This window comes from Melanerpes formicivorus, unplaced genomic scaffold (genome assembly GCF_026170545.1).
Source record: "Melanerpes formicivorus ecotype bairdi unplaced genomic scaffold, bMelFor1.0.p_v2 SCAF_11, whole genome shotgun sequence".
Taxonomy (NCBI): domain Eukaryota; kingdom Metazoa; phylum Chordata; class Aves; order Piciformes; family Picidae; genus Melanerpes; species Melanerpes formicivorus.
Genome location: NW_027142363.1, coordinates 18,713,550 through 18,734,076, shown reverse-complemented (window position 1 = coordinate 18,734,076; position 20,527 = coordinate 18,713,550). Strand labels below are relative to the sequence as shown.

The 20,527-nt window shown below is 44.9% G+C and overlaps 1 protein-coding gene across 3 annotated transcripts in view; it reads left to right on the top strand.

The window, feature by feature from the left end:
* The window catches only part of SH3KBP1 (SH3 domain containing kinase binding protein 1), a 203,010-nt gene that overhangs the window by 94,376 nt on the left and 88,107 nt on the right, over positions 1 to 20,527 (top strand). For 2 of the 3 annotated variants that reach the window (XM_068144748.1, XM_068144750.1), the window contains 3 exons: positions 1,146 to 1,252; positions 9,992 to 10,115; positions 13,960 to 14,034. In XM_068144748.1, the coding sequence (XP_068000849.1) occupies positions 1,146 to 1,252; positions 9,992 to 10,115; positions 13,960 to 14,034 (306 nt within the window). The remainder of the gene's footprint in view (positions 1 to 1,145; positions 1,253 to 9,991; positions 10,116 to 13,959; positions 14,035 to 20,527) is intronic. The other variant, XM_068144749.1, reaches the window with a different exon arrangement.

The window sequence follows — 20,527 nt, the reverse complement described above, 5'->3', positions numbered from 1 at the left end:
TCCACTACCCTGATGGTAAAGAACTTGTAAAGGAATATGTGTAAAAAGAAAGGTTATTGAGATATGTGTACATCTGTGGAAGGGTAATGGAAAAAAAGATGCAGGACAAAATAATTAGTTGAGAACTTATTTCCCTGTAAGCAAAACCCACAAGGGTTTGAATCTCTTACTCATCCCTCTAATTTCTGAATTTGTCCTGGTGAGGCCACATCTGGAATATTGTGTCCAGTTCTGGGCCCCTCAGTTCAAGAAGGACCTCAGGGAACTGCAAGAAAATACAGCACAGAGCCTCAAAGCTGCTGCAGGAGGCAGTGGAAGATGTCCCTGTGAGGCCAGGCTGGGGCAGCTGGGTCTTGGAGCAGTGGAGCCTGAGGGCTGTCCTCATTGCTGGGGATCAAGATATGCAGGGCAGAGTGGAGAGGACAGAGCCAGGCTCTGCTCAGGGATGTCCAAGGACAGCACAAGGAGCACTGGGTGCCAGATGGAGCAGAGGAGGTTCTGTAGGAATATGATGAAAAACTTTTTCCCTGTGAGGGTGGCAGAGGCCTGGAGCAGGCTGCACAGAGAGGTTGCGGAGTCTCCTCTGGAGATATTCCAAACCCACCTGGATGTGTTCCTGTGTGACCTGCTCTAGGTGCTCCTGCTCTGGCAAGGGGTTGGCCTGGATGGTCTCTGGAGGTCCCTTCCAACTCCTAACATCCTGTGATTTGCCTATACCCTCTCTATAGATCATTAGCCTAGAACAGAAATAGTAGCAAATGCACCTAGGTGGATCCTCTGGGTCATGTCTGCCTATCCTTCCCCTAGGAAGCACAATCTCTTAGTTAAATTTTGGCTCTTCACTATTACTACAGAAAGGAAAAACTCCCCAGAATTTATTTGCCTTTATTAATTGCATTTAATTATAACCATAGTAGAAAGAAATAGTAAGTACCAGAAATCCTCTCCATCTTCGTTTTGTGAATCAGGCAACTAACCTAAGCACTGCAAACGTTCAGATTCTTGTAATAGCACTCAAAGACTAATATTTCACCTTGAATCCCTATCCCTAGCTTGTGTTTGGCATGGAAATTTATTTTATTTGGTTTGGTTTGGGTTTCCCCCCACCCCTTTTACAATTTCTATGTTTCTTTCATTTCCACCAGGAGAGAGAAACAGAAGAAGAAGATGTCAGGTGGCTTTCAGTTACATGCCTCAGAATGAAGATGAGCTGGAATTAAAAGTTGGTGACATCATTGAAGTTGTGGGAGAGGTGAGCAGATCTTTAGAATGCAGTTCTGACATATCCTGTGCTTGCTAAGCTGTTAGACACTCTGTGCTTGAAGGCATAATTTCAACCAGACAGCTTTCTTCTCTGGTGTACTGAGGTGTCTGCTCTGGGTTACTGTTGGGGATGAGGATTTTGTGAAGGATTTCCCCCTCCCCTCCTCTCCTCTCCCCTCCCCATAGCACGTCTGTTGGTTTTGCTTCATGACTTGATGCTTCTGAGTTCTGCTCAAAGTTTGTGCTGCAGGACTATGGAATTGGTATGTGTGAAGGACCAAAATGATAGCAGAAAAAGCTTTTCCCAATTTCAGTAAGTCAGCCACAGGGAAGAATTAGCTTTACAGAGTTAAACATATGTAAGAAATGTACTTGAAGCTATCTGGAATTCACCCATAACATTCACCTCTCATCATCTTTGCCTTCCATTTTTATCTGCTTCATTTTAGTCTAACCAGGTTAAAAGCCCCTACACTAGGCTTGCTCCAACAGATTTGTGTCCTTCTTATGATGGGGACACCAGAGTTGGATGCAATATTCAAGGTGGAGTCTCATGGAGCGAAGGGGAATACTCTTCTCTCTAAGTGCTCTCAGATCTTAGCCTGATCAAGCAGCATTAAAAGTGCATTTCATCTTACGCCATTTATTTGGGGGATTTTTTCCCCCCCTGCACCTCAGCAGCTGACAAGTCAACATTTACCTGGGTCACAACAACTGCATGGTATTCTACAGACTTGGGGATGTGTGGTTAGAAAGCTGCAACTCGGAGAGGGACCTGGTGGTGTTGGTTGACAGTTAATGGAACATGAGCCAGCAATGTGCCCAGGTGTTAAAAAAGGCCAAGGGCATCCTGGCTTGGATTAAAAACACTGTGGGCAGCAGGGGCAGGAGGTGATCATCCCCCTGTGCTCAGCACTGCTGAGGTTACACCTCAAATGTTGTGTTCAACTCTGGGCCCTCACTCCAGGAAGGACGTTGAGGGGTGGAGCCTGTCCAGAGAACGGCAACAAGGCTGGGGAGGAGCCTGTAGCACCTGGGCTATGAGGAGCAGCTGAGGGAGCTGGGGGTGTTAAGGCTGGAGAAGAGGAGGCTGAGGGAGTCCTCGTTGCTCTCTATAGCTCCCTGAAGGGAGATTGGAGCAAGGAGGGGGCAGCCTCTCTTGGTGGCAAGAGACAGGAGCAGAGGAAATGGTTTCAGGGTGCCCCAGGGAAGGTTCAGGCTGGATGTTAGGAAGTATTTCTTCACTGGAAGGGCTCTCAAGCATTGGAATGTTCTGCCCGGGGCAGTGCTGGAGTCGTCATCCCTGGAGGTGCTCAAGCAGTGTGTGAAGCTGGTTCTTGGGGACATGGTTTGGTGGTGACCCTGCAGTGCTGGGTGGAAGGTTGGACTGGGTGATCCTGGAGCTCTCTTCCAACCAGATGTTTTCTGTGATTCTGTGATGGATTTTCTTGTCAAGCATAGATGATATGATGTTGTTTTTCCTGCATCAGTAACTTAAGAACTTAGTTCTAGAAGGATATAAATCCTGTTGCCATCTCCATGCCATCCAACATGTTCTTAGGAGAGATTAAATCCTCCCATCTGAAGGTAAGCAGCTTAGCCATCACTGCTTTCCCTTGAACCGAGCTGTGCACACCAGCTCCTCACCTTGTCCTTCCTGGAACCAGGCTTGATGTGTCACTTCCCTAACCTTATTCTGTCTGTGAGCAGCATTCTCCAGGTTATAAGATATTTAAGAGCTTACTTGGAAGCCAGTGTAAACTCCATGTTCTGATGACTTCTGTGGCAGTGCAGGAGCTGTTCTCACTGCTCAATCTGAAGCATCTTTTGACCTCACATGGCCAGAGAAATATCTTCTGTCACTTGCCCTACTTAAAACTTTTAAGTCTGTGTCTTTCAAGAGTAAAGTGATGGAATAAAAATCCCTTCCTAGTTTCCAGCCAACAAAATTAACTCTACTAAATGAATTGTATGATTAAATAATTTAGATGAGACACTAAGCTTCTCTTCCGAAATGCATCTCTTGTCTTCTTGTAAATGTGAACAACTGAATTATACATAACAGATCTCTTTAAAATGAGACTGGAAATGTTTGCACTGAAGTTGAAAGATGCAGAACTATGGAAGTGAAACATGGCTGCACTTGCATGTGTGTGCTTACAGTTATGGACAAGAGACAGCAGTGTGCCCAGGTGGCCAAGAAGGCCAACACAACCTGGCCTGGGTGAAAACCAGCAGCAGTAGGGCAGTGCTGGTGCCCCTGTACTCAGCCCTGATGAGGCCACAGCTTGAGCACTGGGTTCAGTTCTGGGCACCACAGCATAGGAAAGACATTGAGGGGCTTTAGAGTGCCTAGAGAAGAACAACCAGGCTGGGGAGGGGTTTGGAGGCATCATATGATGAGCAGCTGAGTAGGCTGGGGGGTGTTTAGTGTGGAGAAGAGAAGGCTAAGGGGAGAGCTTATTGCTCTCTACAGCTCCCTGAAAGGAGGCTGGAGTGAGGCTGAGGTTGGTCTCTTCTCCCAAGTACCCAGCAACAGGATGAGAGGCAATAAATTGAAGCTGTGCCAGGGGAGGGTTAGGTTGGACATGAGGAAAAGCTGCTTGAGTGAGAGAGTGGGGAGGGGTTGGAATGGGCTGCCCAGGGATTGGGTGGTAGAGTCACCATCCCTGGAGCTGAAGAAGCTGTAGCTGTGGTGCTTCAGGATATGGTTTTAGTGCTCATGCAGTTGGGTTGCAGTTGGACTTGATGATCTTAAAGGTCTTTTCCAACCTTAGTGATTTTATGAATCTATTCTATGTTTTCTGGAAACCATTTGGATTGCCAATTACAGACTTTGTAGTCTTAAATTCAAAATTGCACCTTGAACTACTGCTGTTGGAGAAAGCATTGAGAGCTTGCTGATGCTAAGGTTTAAAAAATCTGTAGTTTTTCTGACTGCTTTTTCTGACTGGTGTTGCCAAGAGACCAGCACCAGAACAAGAGAACACAGTCTCAAGCTGTGCCAGGGGAAGTTTAGGCTGGAGGTGAGGAGAAAGTTCTTCACTGAGTCATTAGCCATTGGAATGGGCTGCCCAGAGGGGTGGTGGAGTCGCCATCCCTGGAGGTGTTCAAGAGGGGATTGGATGTGGCACTTGGTGCCATGGTTTAGTCATGGGGTCTGTGGTAACAGGTGGGACTTGATGATCTTTGAGGTCTCTTCCAACCTTGGTGATTCTGTGAGACTGCAGTACTGGGATTGGTTTTACTGGAGTGCAGGAGAGGATTGCTCACAGCTAGCTTGAACTGCTGACCAGAAGTGAATGCCAAAGGAGAACAGCTGACACATGTGAGGCTGTGCCCACTTTGACCTTATGAAATACCCTGATCTGTTAGCTGCTGAAACAAGTTCTGCCTCAGGCATTATCTGATGCTTTCATGCGATCCAGGACATTGTCTGACTCCTCTGGGTGGAACTAAATCAGAGGGAAAAGAGAGGAATGCAGCAAAAAGAATTCTTAGTACCTCAGGAAGTGTTGTTATGTGAGCTATATTTTCCATCACGGAATCATAGCATGGGTTGGGTTGGAAAGGACCTCCACAGGTCATCTACTCCAAACCCCCTGCAAGTAAGCACGGACATCGTCCATTAGATCAGGTTGTGAAGAGCCTTTTTGAGCCTGACCTTAAACAGCTCCAGGGACGGGGCCTCAACTGCCTTCCTGGGCAACCTGTTGCAGTGTTCCACCACCCCCATGGTGCAGAACTTGTTACTAACATCAAATCTAAATCTCCCCTTCTCTAATTCCAAATCATTACCCCTCATCCTGGCCCTGCAGGCCTTTGGGCACAGTCCCTCTGCAGCCTACTTGTAGCCCCCTTCAGGTACTGGAAGGCTGCTCTTAGGTGTCGTGGAGCCTTCTCCTCTCCAGGCTGAACAACCCCAACTCCCTCAGCCTGTCCTCATAGCAGAGGTCTTCCAGCCTCTTGATCATCTTTGTGGCCCTCCTCTGGACCTGCTCCATCAGGTCCATGTCCTTCCTGTGTTCAGGACTCCAGAGCTGGATGCATTACTCCAGGTGGGGTCTCAGCAGAGCAAAGTGGCAGAATCAGCTCTCCCAACCTGCTGGCAATGATGCTTTTGATGCAAGCTTAGGCTGCCATTTGCCTTCTGGGCTGCAAGCTCACGCTGCTCATCTCCAACTTCTCAGCCACCAGAACCCCCAAGTGCCTTTTCCACAGGGCTGCTTTTCTACCACCTCATCCCCCAGCCTGCATTGATAATGAAGATTGTTCCAACCCAGGTTCAGGACGCTGCACTTGCTCTCATTGATATATTCACAATTCAGAGTTAATTCCTATTTGTTCTAAATAGTTAGAAATTAATTATGATAAGATCAAACATTCATCACAACAGATAAAAGGCTTGTTGTTAAACTGGAGATTTCCATAACCGCATGGATACTCCTGAGAAATAAATTAGCAGACTGAAATGAAAAGTGCATTTAAATAGAACCAGAGAGCATTTTCATCATTGCTGATGTTCACATTTCATGTGTGATTGAGAGCTTGCTGCTTGTCATCTTTTTAGCTCATTAGCTGTAACTCTAATTACCATTGTCCCAAAACTATAGCTGTAACTAATTGTCTTTTTAAATGCAAGTGTCTGCATTCCAATTATGTTTTACCCTTAGACTTTCATCATGGGATGCCAGACAATTAACCTGCAGTATCAATGTGAGGACATTTGGCATCTTGTGCCACAGTTCTGAGCTGCTTTCATGTGTCATTAGTCTGTCCTTGTGCTGCTATCTGCCTTGTGGCCTCCTCCTGCTGAGCTGTTTGGCAGTGTGCAGTGTATGGAGTTAGAAGCTCACAATCGAGTCTTTGAATAAGACTTGCTGTGATACCTATGGACTTCTTCTTTGATGTTTAGTTAACATTTGTAGAATGGTTTGGGTTGGAAGGGACTTTAAAGAGTTCAAGAAGGTCATCAGAGAACTGCTTGAGAGAGTCCAGCATAGAGCCACAAAGCTGCTTGCTGGTAGTGGAAGATCTCCCTGTGAGGCCAGGCTGAGGCAGCTGGGGCTTGGAGCTTGGAGCAGAGGAGCCTGAGGGCTGCCCTCATGGCTGGGGATCAAAATGTGCAAGGTAGTGTGGGGAGGATGGAGCCAGGCTCTGCTCAGGGATGTCCAAGGACAGCACAAGGGGCACTGGGTGCCAGCTGGAGCAGAGGAGGTTCCACATGGACATAGGAAAAAACTTTCTCCCTGTGAGGGTGGCAGAGGCCTGGAGCAGGCTGCCCAGAGAGGTTGTGGAGTCTCCTCTGGAGACGTTTCAAACCTACCTGGATGTGTTCCTGTGTGATCTGCCCTAGGTGCTCGTGGTCTGGCAGGGGGGTTGGACTGGATGATCTTTGGAGGTCCCTTCCAACCTGTAACATTCTGTGATTCTTGTATCAGCTGGAAAACTTTATATAAACTCTTGGATGCTGTGAGTATATTCACATCCATTTTAAGTTTACCTGTCTGAGGACTTTGTGGATGTGCCTTTCTCTCACTTCCATGGAGGTCCATAAATATCCGTGCCACATAAGAGTGCCAATGTTAACTGGTAAGGAAACACTGAGATGTTAACTTGGAAGATGTAAGCTGCAGAAAATTACTTGAGGGGAAGATGGAACTGAGTGATACAAGCCACTTTATTTCTGTCAAGTATCTTGCAAGGCAGGGATGTTGGGAGCCATGTCATTCCCCTGAGATCAATCTTCTAGGCAATCAGCTAATGCAGTTATGGTTTGGTGTTTAGCTCTAATCAATAGAGCCATCTGAGAATGCTTCATTAGGAATGCTGAGAGATTTTATAGCTGAAAGATTCTGTGTTTTCTCTGTGACAGGAGACCATACATAGGTGTTTAGAGACATAATTTGTGGAGTCTGCTGCGTAGTGTGTCATGCAGTTTCAGTTTTCCATGTGTGTTTTAGTTTGGTCTGGAGAGAAGAAAAACAAATACTGCACTTCAGATGCTTTGATGAGAAAACAACTTGCACCCCACTGAAGGGATTGAGTGATTTCTGTGTATTGTGTTCTCTGAAGTAGCAGCAAGATGTTGTCTACCTGGACTTTAGTAGAGCCTTTGAGACCGTCTCCCACCGCAGCCTCCTCCAGATACTTGTGGCTCATGGTGTAGCCAGGTGGACTCTTTGCTGGGTTAAAAACTGGCTGGAGGCCAGGCCCAAAGAGTTGAGATCAACAGAATTCAATCCAGCTGGGAGAGGTCACAAGTGGTGTCCCTCAGGGCTTGCTATTGGGGCCAGTTCTGTTTAATATCTTGATGATTTGGATGTGGGGATTGAGGCACCATCAGCAAGTTTGCAGATGACACTAAATTGAGTGGCAGTGTTGATCTGCTCGAGGGTAGGAAGGCTCTGCAGAGATCTGGACAGGTTAAATCCTTGGGCTAAGGTTTAACAAGACCAAATGCACTTTGGTCACAGCAGCCCCATGCAACACTACAGGCTTGGGGCAGAGTGGCTGGAAAGCAGCCTGGTGGAAAAGGATCTGCAGGTGCTGGTGACAGCTGAGCATAAGTCAGCAGCATGCGCAGGTGGCCAAGAAGGCCAACAGCAACGTGCCCTGGATCAAAACCAGTGTGGCCAGCAGGAGCACAGCAGTGATGGTGTCCCTGTACTCAGCTCTGGTGAGGCCACAGCTTGAGCACTGGGTTCGGTTCTGGGGGCCACAGGTTAGGAAAGACAATGAGGGGCTGAAGTGTTTCCAGAGAAGAGCAATAAGGCTGGGAAGGGGGTTGGATGCATCATATGAGGACAGGCTGAAGGAGCTGGGGGTGTTTAGTGTGGAGAAGAGAAGGCTGAGGGAAGAGCTTACTGCTTTCTACGGCTCCCTGAAAAGAGGTGGAATGAGGCTGGAGTGAGGTCTCTTCTCCCAAGTACCCAGCGACAGGACGAGAGACAATGAATTGAAACTGTGCCGGGGAGGTTTAGGTTGGACATTAGGAAGAGCTTCTTCATTGAGAGTGGTGAAGGGGTGGAACAGGCTGCCCAGGAGGTGGTGGAGTCCCCATGCCTGATGGTGTTCGAGAAGCTGTAGCTGTGGTGCTTCAGGATATGGTTTAGTGGTCATGGTAGCTGGGTTACAGTTGGTCTCAGAAGTGATTAATTCTCTTTCTTCAATCCCCACAGGTCTCAATGATCTTAAAGGTCTTGTCCAATCTTAATGACTCTATGATTCTATTTTCATAATTTTATTTGGGAGTTAAACATTATTGGAGATACTCTGTTATGGATTGACGCTGCTCTCCCCTGTCATTTGTTTTTTTGGTGAATGGTCAATGTTTGACAGATGAAAAATATTGCTGTCATGGGTGCGTTTAGCTGCTGCATGTAATAAGTAATTGGTTGCTGTCCCATTATCACCTAAAGGCTTTTAAGGGCTGTCATTTCACTGCCTGCCACCAGCATTCAATACTCAATGGGTTAGACCAGAGGCAGTTTGGCATTTTTAAGTGGTATTTTCCCTTGGGATTGGGCTAGGAAGAATTTTCCCTTCTTCTGACCATGCCATTGCTATCTGTTTCTGTAGCTCTTTGTAAATGTAGAGTCAAATATCCAATAGCACTGTTCTTTTGCTCTCCATTGATTAACACACTAACCATGTAGCACCAGTGTTAATGTTAATAACAGAGAATAATAATGTTAATTAACATCCTTAATAATGGTGATTGATAATTCTTAATAATGTTAGTTAACATTAATGTTAATAATAGATAATAATGTTAATAATAGAGAATTGATGGTTTTGATGGACATGGCAGTAATGTTCACATGATTTATAATAAGATTCACAGGTTGCATTGGTTTGGAAGGGACCCTCAAAGGTCATCTTGTCCAAACCCCCTGTAGGCAGCAGGGATACTTCCAACTAGATCAGGCTGCCCAGGGCCACATGGAGTGTGATCTTGAATGTCTCCAGGAATGGGGCCTCAATCATATTTCTGGGCAGCCTGTTGCAGTATTTCACCACTGTCATTGTGCAGTTCTTCCTTATGTCACAGATCACAAAATTATCGGGGCTGGAATAGACCTCTGAGATCATCAAGTCCAGCCTAAGATACCTAATTAAGACTCTGGCCAGGCCTTTGCAGGCATTTCTCTTTCACCTTTGATTACTCAGGGAATTTAAGCTCTTATACTTTGCAAATCACATCCATTCAGGAGATGGTCATGCACAGGACTACAGCTTGCATGGAAAATTTAGTGATTGAACTGGACATGCAGAGACACCATGTGCTCTCTGCTTGGGCTTTTTATCCTTTTATTTGATGTTTATCCATGCTTCTGACAGCTGTCAGCCCTGCTGGTGTTTCCAGATGGGTGCATCCATCTCTTTTTTTTTTCTATCCTGTTTGTTTGTTTGTTTTTGGTGTTTTTATTTATTTATTTGTTGTTTGTTTCATTTGCTATAGTTTTATTTGGTTTGGGTTGGGTTTGTTGGGTGTTTTTTTTCTTGTTCTGGGGGGAGATTCATTTGTTTTGGGCTTGTTTTGTTTTGGTTGTTTTTTTAATAGAGAGATGTTCTGTCATGGAGCCTATGCCATGTGCTCCTCACAGCTGAAATTAATCCAAGCCACTTAAAATCACTCCTGCCATTGTTATCACAAATGATGATAGACATCTGTAAAGTGCTGCTTCCCTTAAACCCTCTGTGTTTTGGTTTTGTCTTGCTGCAGGTGGAAGAGGGCTGGTGGGAAGGTATCCTCAATGGAAAAACTGGCATGTTCCCTTCCAACTTCATAAAGGAACTCTCTGATTCTGATGATGCTGGAATAGCACAGGAAGAGCAAGCAAAGCCAAGTAAGGAAAGCAGATACTCTTGATGTTGTTTCTGTATGTCTGTGCTTTCATCCCCTAACACACTGCCAGGGTCCTGCATTGTTATCTCTTGCTTGGAAGGTGGTTTTGGATGCCATGTTCTCAATTTAAGCAGTGCAAAGGGTCAGATAATGATGCCAAGTGTGTACCAGTGCTACCTGAGCTGTCGTATGGACAGCACTCTGTGTGCTGTGACCTGCGGAGCTGCAGCAGCCTGAGAAGAGAAGACAATGATGGTTATGGGATTTGTATTTCAAAATGCAAAGGCTTTCTGATCTTTAGATGTGGAAACTGAGCAAAGTAACAAAACATCTGCAAAGTGGCTGTGCTTATTGAAAGGAGGGATTCAATTACCATGGCTTCTCCGATGACTCCAGTTGGTGGAAGGATTGGTAATGATTGGTGTGGGACATGCAGCACTTTTCCCCTCCAGGTGCTGAGCATGTCACTGTCACCTTTGTCACCCACTGCCCCTGCAGCCAAAGGCAAAAAGGCCAGGAGTGGGACATGGACTTTGTTCTCTCACTTACAATGGGCCAGTGCTGCTGCAGGTGAAAAGCATGTTTGGTAACTAAGTTTGAAAGAGTGTAAACATGGTAGTGGGTTGCCCTGTTGATAGCTTTCCTTGGAGAATAACCTGAACCTGTTTGATATAATGGATGCTTTGTATGTTTTTCTGTTCTTCAAACACACACTCTTTTATTTCCTAATTCAGTGGTCAATTCTGAATCTTTAGTGAAAAAGAATCAGTTGTATTTACATATTCCAGGCTTATGCCACAATGCTTGCCCCAGGGTCTCCCTGTTTTCAGCACTGCAGATGTTCTTTGCTGTTTAGCATACGCCTGAGATCTCTGAACAAGCCAAAGTAAAAGGACTTCCAGGACTACAGCACTGCAGCACAGGAAGTTCCACCTCAGCATGAGGAAGAACTTCTTCACTGTGAGGGTCACAGAGCGCTGGAACAGGCTGCCCAGAGAGGTTGTAGAGTGTCCTTCTCTGGAGACTTTCAAGTCTGGTCTGGATATACTCCTGTGTGACCTGCACTGGATTCTGTGGTCCTGCTCTGGCAGGGAAGTTGGACTCAGAGATCTCCAGAGGTCCCTTTCAACCCCTAACATCCTGTGATCCTGTGACCTTTGTAAGCTTATTTCAGCTGAAGTTACCAAAGTCTTTATAGTTCAATCTGTCACTGGGAGGCAGAAATTTAGAATACTTGTTGTTGCTTTTTTTTTAATCTCTTTTTTCTTTTTCCCATTGAGGACAAATTTCTCATCTTTATTCTATCCCACAAAAATAAGATGCTAAAAGATGTGACTTTTGCAGTGATGACATTTGGTCATGTTGCTTTATTTTTGCAATAGAACAACTATTCATGGGTGGTGTAGCACTGGTGACCTGGCCCTGTGATTAGTGCTGCTAAAGATATTGGCAGGCAGCATTTCTTCAGACCAGAATGAAACTGTTTCTAAGGAAGTTAACAACTTTGAGTGTGATGCAAAGGTGAAAAGGGCGTTAAAAATGACTTTTCACATTTCAGTGAGATTGCAAACTGCTTTCTACAACCTGTATATGCTATCATGTACCTTGTTCATTGGAAACACAGTGTGTCTTGGAAGAAGTAATTGCATAGATGTAGTTTCAGCTCTGGATTCAGTACTATTTGGTACACTAGAAATGACCAAGGTAAGTGAAACTGTTCAGGTTGGAATACTCCAACATTGCCTGGATAGATGAATGTTCCTCTCCCAGGTACTTTGGTAATACTCACTTCATAATAAACATCCTAGAAGTGTCTTTTTACAGAAACACACATTGGAGTGTGTAAAAGCAGCCACAAAGCAATTAGTTTGTTTCATTGATGTCCATAACGGTATAGGCTCAAGTCTTCTTCTCTGGAGACACTGAAAACTCATCTGGATGCATCCCTGTGTGACCTGTTCTAGGTGCTCCTGCTCTGGCAAGGGGATTCAACTGGGTGATCTTTAGAGGTCCCTTCCAACCCCTAACATTCTGTGATTCTGGGATGCTTAGTTCAAACTCGGTTTTGTGTGCCGGTTCCAACTCTCTGTGGAACCTAACACCTGTGATGCTTATTGAGAAGATATCAGTAACACAGATACTACTTTTGACTCTTTAAATTGAAGATAACTGTAGCTGAGAGATGGGGTTTTCTTCTTCTATGTCATTTCATTCGTTGGAGGTGCTTTGTGGCTAGCTAAGATGCTGTGTTATTGGGAGCTATTTTCTATACAGCAAAATACCTATGAAACAAAAGAACACAGTGAGCCCTCTCAGACAGAGATTCAAGGAGTGGAGAGATTCCTATGGAGGTTTTAATGCTTTTTTGGTATTTATTTTACTTTAAGTAACCCCATCAGTTTAAGACTTCATTCCCACAGCAGAGTTATGGGAAATAGACATTAGCTCAGCTCTTTCTGTATGGTTTCTGTAGGTAGAGGTGGTGGTCCCTAAACACATGGTGCGTTAATGAAGCTCTTTGCAGGTACAGTGCTTATTTGGATTTGAAAACCTTCATAATAAGATTGCAAAAGTAATCAGCAAATTTATGGAATTGACTAGGAATGCTAAATCTCACTCCAAATATCTGTGCTTAGTCTTAAAATGAAATAGAAACTGAACAAGTAAACCCTGGAAGATTGCACATCAAGCTGGCATTTCTGGGTGACATCTCAAAAGGGTGTACACTTATGCCTCTAGATCAATTCTTTCCTCCATGGATGGCAAGAGATGACAGCACTTCAAATCTGGCATAGGTCCTCTCTATTTCTCTGGCAACATTGTTTGAATCTCTGTATCACAAGGCAGAAGCCTTGAATGTGGGTTCTAGATTAAGTTAGCACTTAGGGGCTGTACCTGTGCATTGGACTGGAGCCTTGGGCAGTTACTGAGGTTCTGCAGTTTCTAGAGGGACCCAGAAAGTATGGCTCTGCTGTCTTGAGCAGCAACCTTGTGTTCTTCAGCCTAGCTTGTAAACTGGGTAAGAACGCTTAGCAGGCTTAGTGTGAGACTTAAGAAAGTAGGATGGGATCTTTGGAGAAGGGATACTGTGCAAATAAAAGATCTCATCTGGAGTGCTGCATCCAGCTCTGGAGTCCTCAACACAGGAAGGGCATAGATCTGATGGAGCAGGTCCAGAGGAGGGCCACAAAGATGATCAGGGGGCTGGAGCATCTCTGCTATGGGAACAGGTGGAAGGAGCTGGCAGTGTTCAGCCTGGAGAAGAGAAGGCTCCAGGGACGCTAAGAGCAGCCTTCCAGTACCTGAAGAGGACTACAAGAAGGATGGGGAGAGACTGTTTGCAAAGGCCTGCAAAGGACAAGGGACAATGGTTAGCAATTAGAGAAGATTTAGATTGGATGTTAGGAACAAGTTCTGTACCATGAGGGTGCTGCAACACTGGAACAGGTTGCCCAGGAAGGTAGTTGAGGCCACATCCCTGCATATCTTCAAGATCAGGCTGGACAAGGCTGTGAGCAACCTGATCTAGTGGAGGATGTCCCTGCTGACTGCAGGGGGCTTGGACTGGGTTATCTTTGGAGGGCCTCCCTCCCCACTGTAGTGTCCAACGGAATTTGGTACAATCCTGAGATCCTTTTCTCTGCCATACATGCAGTGAGAATATTTTATCTCCAATATTTTGTCATTGTGCTAATGAGGCTTTAAGAATGTTAGTGACTGAAAATACAGATTAAAACCTCTTCCTTTCCCTTCTTTTTACCATCATTCGATTTCTTCACCCCTACCCTTCCCCTTCTCCTTTTGTTTTTCTTTTTTTGGTCTTTCCTTCTCTTGCCTGCTGCCAGGAAAATCTGCCTTTGAAGGGACAATTCTGTACAGAGTGGCACCGGCAAAGATTGGCAGCTACAGACGCTATAACAGTGAGTGATGTTCGCAAACCAACCAGCAATAGCTTCAGTCCCCTGCACTTGTTTGAGTTATTGACACTTGTAAAACGCGCCACTGCTACTCACTCGTGGCCACTCCACGTGCATAGATCTGTCTGTAAGCTAAAGTCAGCTTGCTGCTGCTGACCTGCCTTAGCATTAGTGCAACGAGAATGCACTTGTTCCTTCTGTGCATGGCTGTGTTCTGTGTCCATATAATGTCCGTGTGGAAGCCCACAAGGAGTTGTGAATGACATTGGATGTTTGGCTCTCAGCTATGGATTGAAATGAAGACCACTAAATCTCATCATTTTTGCCTCTTGGAACCTGAAGGCTGTTGTTGGGAAGCACAAATCTTTGAATTAAAGGTCTGCTCTGAAGAGCAAGTTCCCATTGTGATTGCTGGATTTATGACATAATGCTTTGCTTTCTTAAACTCGGGGTTTGGGTTGGAGTTTTGGGTATGGGTTGGGCTTTGGTTTTGTGGTTTTTTTGTTTGGGTTTTATGTTGGTGGTGCTTTTTGTTGTTGTTGTTGGGGGTTTTGTTTGTTTTTTCCTGGTTTTGTTGTTGTTTGGGCTGTTTGGAATTTTCCACATGCTCTTCATTTGACATTCTGTCTTTGACAGCTATTACTCACAGCATTTTGGCTGATCCATTCTCCCTGCCAAAGAGGTGAAAAGATACAAAGCTACTTTCATTTCATGTGCAGGTTTTTGCCTTCCTTGTTTTGGAAGCAGGGCACATGCTACTTTTCATATGCTTTTACTACCCTTTTAATGCAGAAGAAGAGAGCATGGCTACACCAGGTGCAAGACAGAGGAACCAAGGAAGACAGATATCTGTCCTTCCACCTGCTTCCTCATCAAGAAATCCAGCAGAAGGAGATCCTTCTGAGTCACGTTCAGTGTGACGAAGTACAAAGTGGTCAGTCCTGTCCTCTGGTGAACAGGACGTTGCACTAACTCGGACATCTGCTTTTGTCCCAGACAGCTTTCTCTTGTGAGGATCAAAGCTGTGCTGCCCTTACTCCTCCTTTCTGGGTGGGAGTGTTTGCTCTCCCACCTGTGAGGGCTTCTGTCTTCTGCGTGTTCACATCAAAAGATGAAGCAGTTGAAGTGATAGCCTTCTATTCTAATAACTTGCACATACAGCTTCTACTTTTTTAAACAAAACCTGTGTTTCTTTATTGAACAAAAATCTTTGTGAGTGTGTGCAGCTCCTCGTGGAGAATTATCTCCCTGTCTACCAGGATTCACCTCTTCTCTGTAGCTTTACTCAAGCTTCCAACCAAACTCTTGCTCTAACTGGAGCAGACAATGTGGCTGATGATACTCACATTGTCCTGCTCCATCTCACCTTACAGTCTTCATGGCTGCTTATGCATCACTCCAATTGCATGCTTCTTGCACAGGTCTTAGGTCATGATGTCCTCAAATCCACCTCTCTGATCACAATAAGGGTGTATGAAGTAAATCTCCAGTATGCTTGGCTTCTGACTTGAAGATCTAGCTTTAAATCTGATATAAGGTCTACATTTGGAACCTTTAATTTTGTGTTAGTCTTTCTGGGCAGAGATGCTCTAATATCACCTTTCAGTGTTTGCCAGAAACCTGCTCTCCATGCCCAGCCCAGTTTTGATTAGGAGTTGAATTGCCCTTCTCCTTTTCTTTAGATATTTTGGGTGAGCCTAAGTGAAGGCAGGAAAAATGCAGCCAGCTTTCCAGTTGTGCCTAGATCTCTTCTTGTTGATCTGGCCCATGGTTGTGCCATGGCCCAGAAAATAGATTTCATCAAGCTGATTTCACAGAGTTCAGGGTTGGATGTGTGTCTACAGACAGGCTTCATAACCAACTGCAAGAAGACAGCTTACCCCACTGCAGATTGTCACCTGGCTCTGAGCAAACAGCCATCTAAACTTTGCTTTTAAAGCTGACAAAAGATGCCATGTTTAATGCTGCCTCCCTTGGCGTTTGGTTGGAACCTGCATGGTTTGTCATGCTGCAGAGGTAGATTTTGCTTTCTCTGGAAAGCTGCATCTCAGAAGGCCAGGTGTCCAGCTGCGTTTGTGGCCTGTTTGTTGCTTACTGGGTTGGAACTGTGACTGAAGTGGTTGGTGTGCAAAATCAGGTCATTTGGGAAAGCTTTAAGCAAAATGAGGGTTGGTGTTGTTGATACTACCAGAGGTATTACCTCCTAGTCTAACATAAAAGGAGGGTTCATTATTCTTCCTGCTTTATCTGTTGGCAGCTCACTTCCCGCATACTCTCCTGTTCTTCTCGAGGAGTCCTACTGAAAATGTGGTTAGTTCCTACCATTTCATGTCTGACCTCTGGTCCTTATTTTGAGACAAACATCCACGTGCTTAATGTCTCCAGTGAAAATCGCTTGGAGGCACTCCACAGAATTGTTTTGGGGACGTCTGTTTAAAAGCGCGCACAGCTGCTCTGCTTGCAGCTTCCTAATTTCTCCATTAATTAAGCTCCACTCAATTCATAGCTTTAGATTAGCTAGGCCCAAAGGGTGCTTGGATTCACCTGTCTCATTCTGCATGAAGCATTGCTCAGTTTTGAAGCAAGCTTAGTGGTTTTACTTTCCAAACATGCTTAGTGCTAAATACTTTTTATTTTGAAAGCCATTTTGCATCTGCTGTGTTGAAAAGAGTTTTTCTTCCTTAACCCAGTCCTGCAAGAGCTAAATGCTGTTGAATTAGTGTGGAGCTGCTTCTAGAGAGACCTTCCACTGAAATATGCAAGATTGGCTCCTGCATAAGCACCCAGCCTTGCCTTCACGTGCTGCCATGGCTTGTTTTGGTCATTAGGTATTGCCAGGCTCTGCTCAGTGATAATTCCAACTCCTTTGGCATCCTGCTCCTCAACCTGCTGTCAGAAAGTCTTTGCTGCTGCCTATGCTGGGTGAAGAGGGACACATAGCAACAACAAAAAATGACTGACTTGTCATCTTGCTGGTCACAGCCCTCTTTTCTCTCATCCTGCAGCTTTGCTGTACCTCCACAAAAAGCACTTCTTGGATTTCTGATATTTTAAAAAACCAATTTCCTGCCTTAATTTCTCTTTCTTCCTTCGCTTTCTTTTTCTTCAAAGATGCTATAACTGAGGAGCAGGGCAGATACAATGCTTCATTTGACAAATATGTGCATCTTTCCTTATATGTGGATCCACAATGCTGTCAGTAATAGATATTAGATAAGCTGGAAGAAGATGAGACAGGAGCGTTGAAAGAGGAATATTCGTGAGTAACCTTAATTGTGTTTTCTGTTGCCTCACCACTTCTTTGTTTTTTCCCTTCACCCTCCTCCCCCAGTCCTTGAGGGACTACAACTGGTCAGAGTTCCAAGAATTCAATATGGTCAATGTATTTATGATGTTGTTAACCTTATTTAAGGGGAGCTGAATGTGAGCAAAGCTAAATGAGAAGCCCAAATGTGGATTTGAGCAGTTCTGAATTGAGGACAGCAACAATGTTTTTATTTCACCTCTTATAACTTGCTTCCAAAGAAGAACATACAGCTGCTGCAATGAGAAATAACATCTGGGAAGGAATAGTGCTGAAATGGGGTGAGGGAAGCGTTTATAATGAAAAAGAAGCAATCTGTTTGCTGGAGAACAAATGCACAGATGGCAAGAGGTTGGGAGTCGTGGGTGGAAGAATTGTGTTTGACTAAGGTGAAAGATGTTAAATCCTTTTGTTGGTTTGGACTCCCAGTACCAAGTAGTTTTCCACCAGTCACACAAATGACCAATTTTTGGTAAGTGGCAGGTAAAGAATCTTTTTGGCTGTGGTTGCTTACTTGTCCTTTCATGTGTAGTGAGATGGTCCTGCGCTTGGTGAGAAGGAGGGTGGTGAAAAAAATACAGTTCCAAACTGAAGGGAAGGATGGTACAGTTGTAGAGCTCCTGGATGAATTATTTCTGTTCATCTTACAGTACTTGGGGAAGTGGCTGGGGATGAGGTGAAGCCACCAACTTCTCCATGGATGGCACCTGCATTGCTGCTGCAGAGGATGCTTGTGTTGTGTTACCCTTACTGCATGCTGCTACATGGTGCTGGACACCGCTTCCCTTTTCCCTGCATGAGGTCTTGTGCAAGCATAAAAATCTTGGGGCTGTTTCTTACGTGGCAAGAAATGTTGTGCTATGGAGATCAAACAGACTGAAAGGAAGTGTCAAAAGGTTTAGATTGCCTGGTTACATTTCTTCAAGGAATATCACTGACAGTAACAAATAATGAGGTAGCCTGCCTCGGCCATTGGTATATATTTAACCACTCTTGGTAAAGAAGTATGAATTTGGGGTTTGAAAGTGTGAATTTATTAAGCTTTCAGCTATTTATTAACATGGCTTTGTTCAACAGTAATAATTAAAGCCCAACATCCTTTTTTTAATTTTGATTTATTTATTTTTTGATGATATTATGAGATGTTATTTGGGATGGCTGCAAAAAAATGCAGGACTTCTGCTGTCTGGCAGAAAGGGACCTGGGGGTGCTAATGGACAAGCAGCTGAAGAAGAGCCAGCAGTGCGCCCAGGTGGCCAAGAAAGCCAATGGCATCCTGGCTGGGATCAGAAATGCTGTGTCCAGCAGGGACAGGGAGGGGATTGTCCCCTTGTACTCAGCTCTGGTGAGGCCACACCTCAAGTGTTGGGGTCAGTTTGGGGCACCTTGATACAAGAGAGATGTGGAGGTGCTGGAGCCAGGGCAGAAGAGGGCAAAGAAGCTATGAAGGGCCTGGAGAAGAAATCTGATGGAGAACAACTGAAGGAGCTGGGGATGGTTAGTTTGAAGAAGAGGAGACTGAGGGGAAACCTCATTGCTGTCTACAACTACCTGAAAGGATGTTGTGGAGAGGTTGGTGCTGGCCTCTTCTCCCAGGTAATTAGTGATAGAACAAGAGGGAATGGCCTCAAGCTGTGACTGGGTAGGGTTAGACTGGACATAAGGAAATTTTTTTTTCCCTGCAAGAGTGGTCAGGCACTGGCAGAGGCTGCCCAGGGAGGTGGTGGAGTCCCCAACCCTGCATGTGTTTAATGGTGGTTTGGATGTGGTGCTTGGGGATATGGTTTAGGGGTGACCCTTGCAGAATATGGTTATTGGTTGGACTTGGTGATCCTGAGGGTCTTTTCCAACCTGAATGTTTCTGTGATTCTGTGACTACTTTCATATGAGGCAAGCTTAAGATAAATACCTTACAGGCTGTGGGTATTTGTTGTGTGTTTGCTGCATGTGAGGAAAAGCAAGAAGTTCCCGTCTCATCTGCTGCAGTTCTTCACTGTCTTTTGTCATTCAGATCAGTGACTCAGGCATTCCACACCGTCATTCTCTAAGCAGAAGGACAGGGCATATTTCCCTTCACCTTCCTTCCCTTCTGAAAAAGCAAACCTCCCAATAAGCTCCATTTATACAGTTCTTTGTTCTATTAAACAGAGCTTACAGCATTTCTCTCAGGCTGCCAGGTCAAATCAGGAGATCCTCTGCATCGTCTCAGGTGTGTGCTGACCTTTAAGATGGCTTTTAACAGAGGTAGCCCGAGAAGTGCTTAGAGGGCCAGAGCACCACTGGCTTGCCCATTGTCAGAGTGGTTCCTCTTTTGTCCAGTTCTCTGCAGAGAAAACAATCCAGAATAAAGAACAAAAATTAAATTGCTAAACCACAGCTCAAAATAGAAAGCTCTGTAAAGCTCCCAACCTATTCTCCCCTTTTCCTGCCATTTTAAAGCTATTATAGAAACAATGTTTCCTGCTTTGAACTGAGTTAATTTTATCACAGCTGTTTATTTTTGTTTTAACAGCTTTAGTTTTCACAGCCCTTTATCAACCCTAAATATCTTCCTGATTTAGAATCGTAGTTTGATGCCAGCACAGCTTTGGGGCCATTCATGTATGAAGTCTGATGTTGTGTTCCCTTTTTAATCCCTATTTGAGCTAATCTGTTTTGGTACATTTCAGAATGTTGCTCTCACGAAGCTGTAACTGGCATAGGAGTAGTCTGGTGTGTTTGAAACGTCTTGGAGAAAAATCATCTCTCTTGTATATTCAGAGAGGGAAAACCTCTGTGTGTGAAGTGCAAAATTCCTCCAGACAGTGTTGGGAGAATTGAATCTTAGGGAATACTCAATTAACTGGCATCTGTAAGGAGCATGAAGCACCAGAGATCAGACATCTGACTATTCTTATATAGCTCTGTGTCAGTATTCCCCATGTCTTGTCCCAGCCAAAAGTTTGGAATCATAGAATTGTTTTGGTTGGAAAAGATCTCTGAGATCCAACCATTGACCTAAGACCACCATGGCCATTAAACCATGTCCTCAAGTGCCGTGGCCAGATGTTTCTTGAACACCTCCTGTATTGCAAGGACTGTAAGCTGAGACAGAGCTCTGTGGCAGCACAGAAACTGAAATGATGCTTGGATTATCCTTGAGCCCAGATGGGTGATGCCTGGGAAATCAGCTGTAAGGCCGAGGTGAGATTT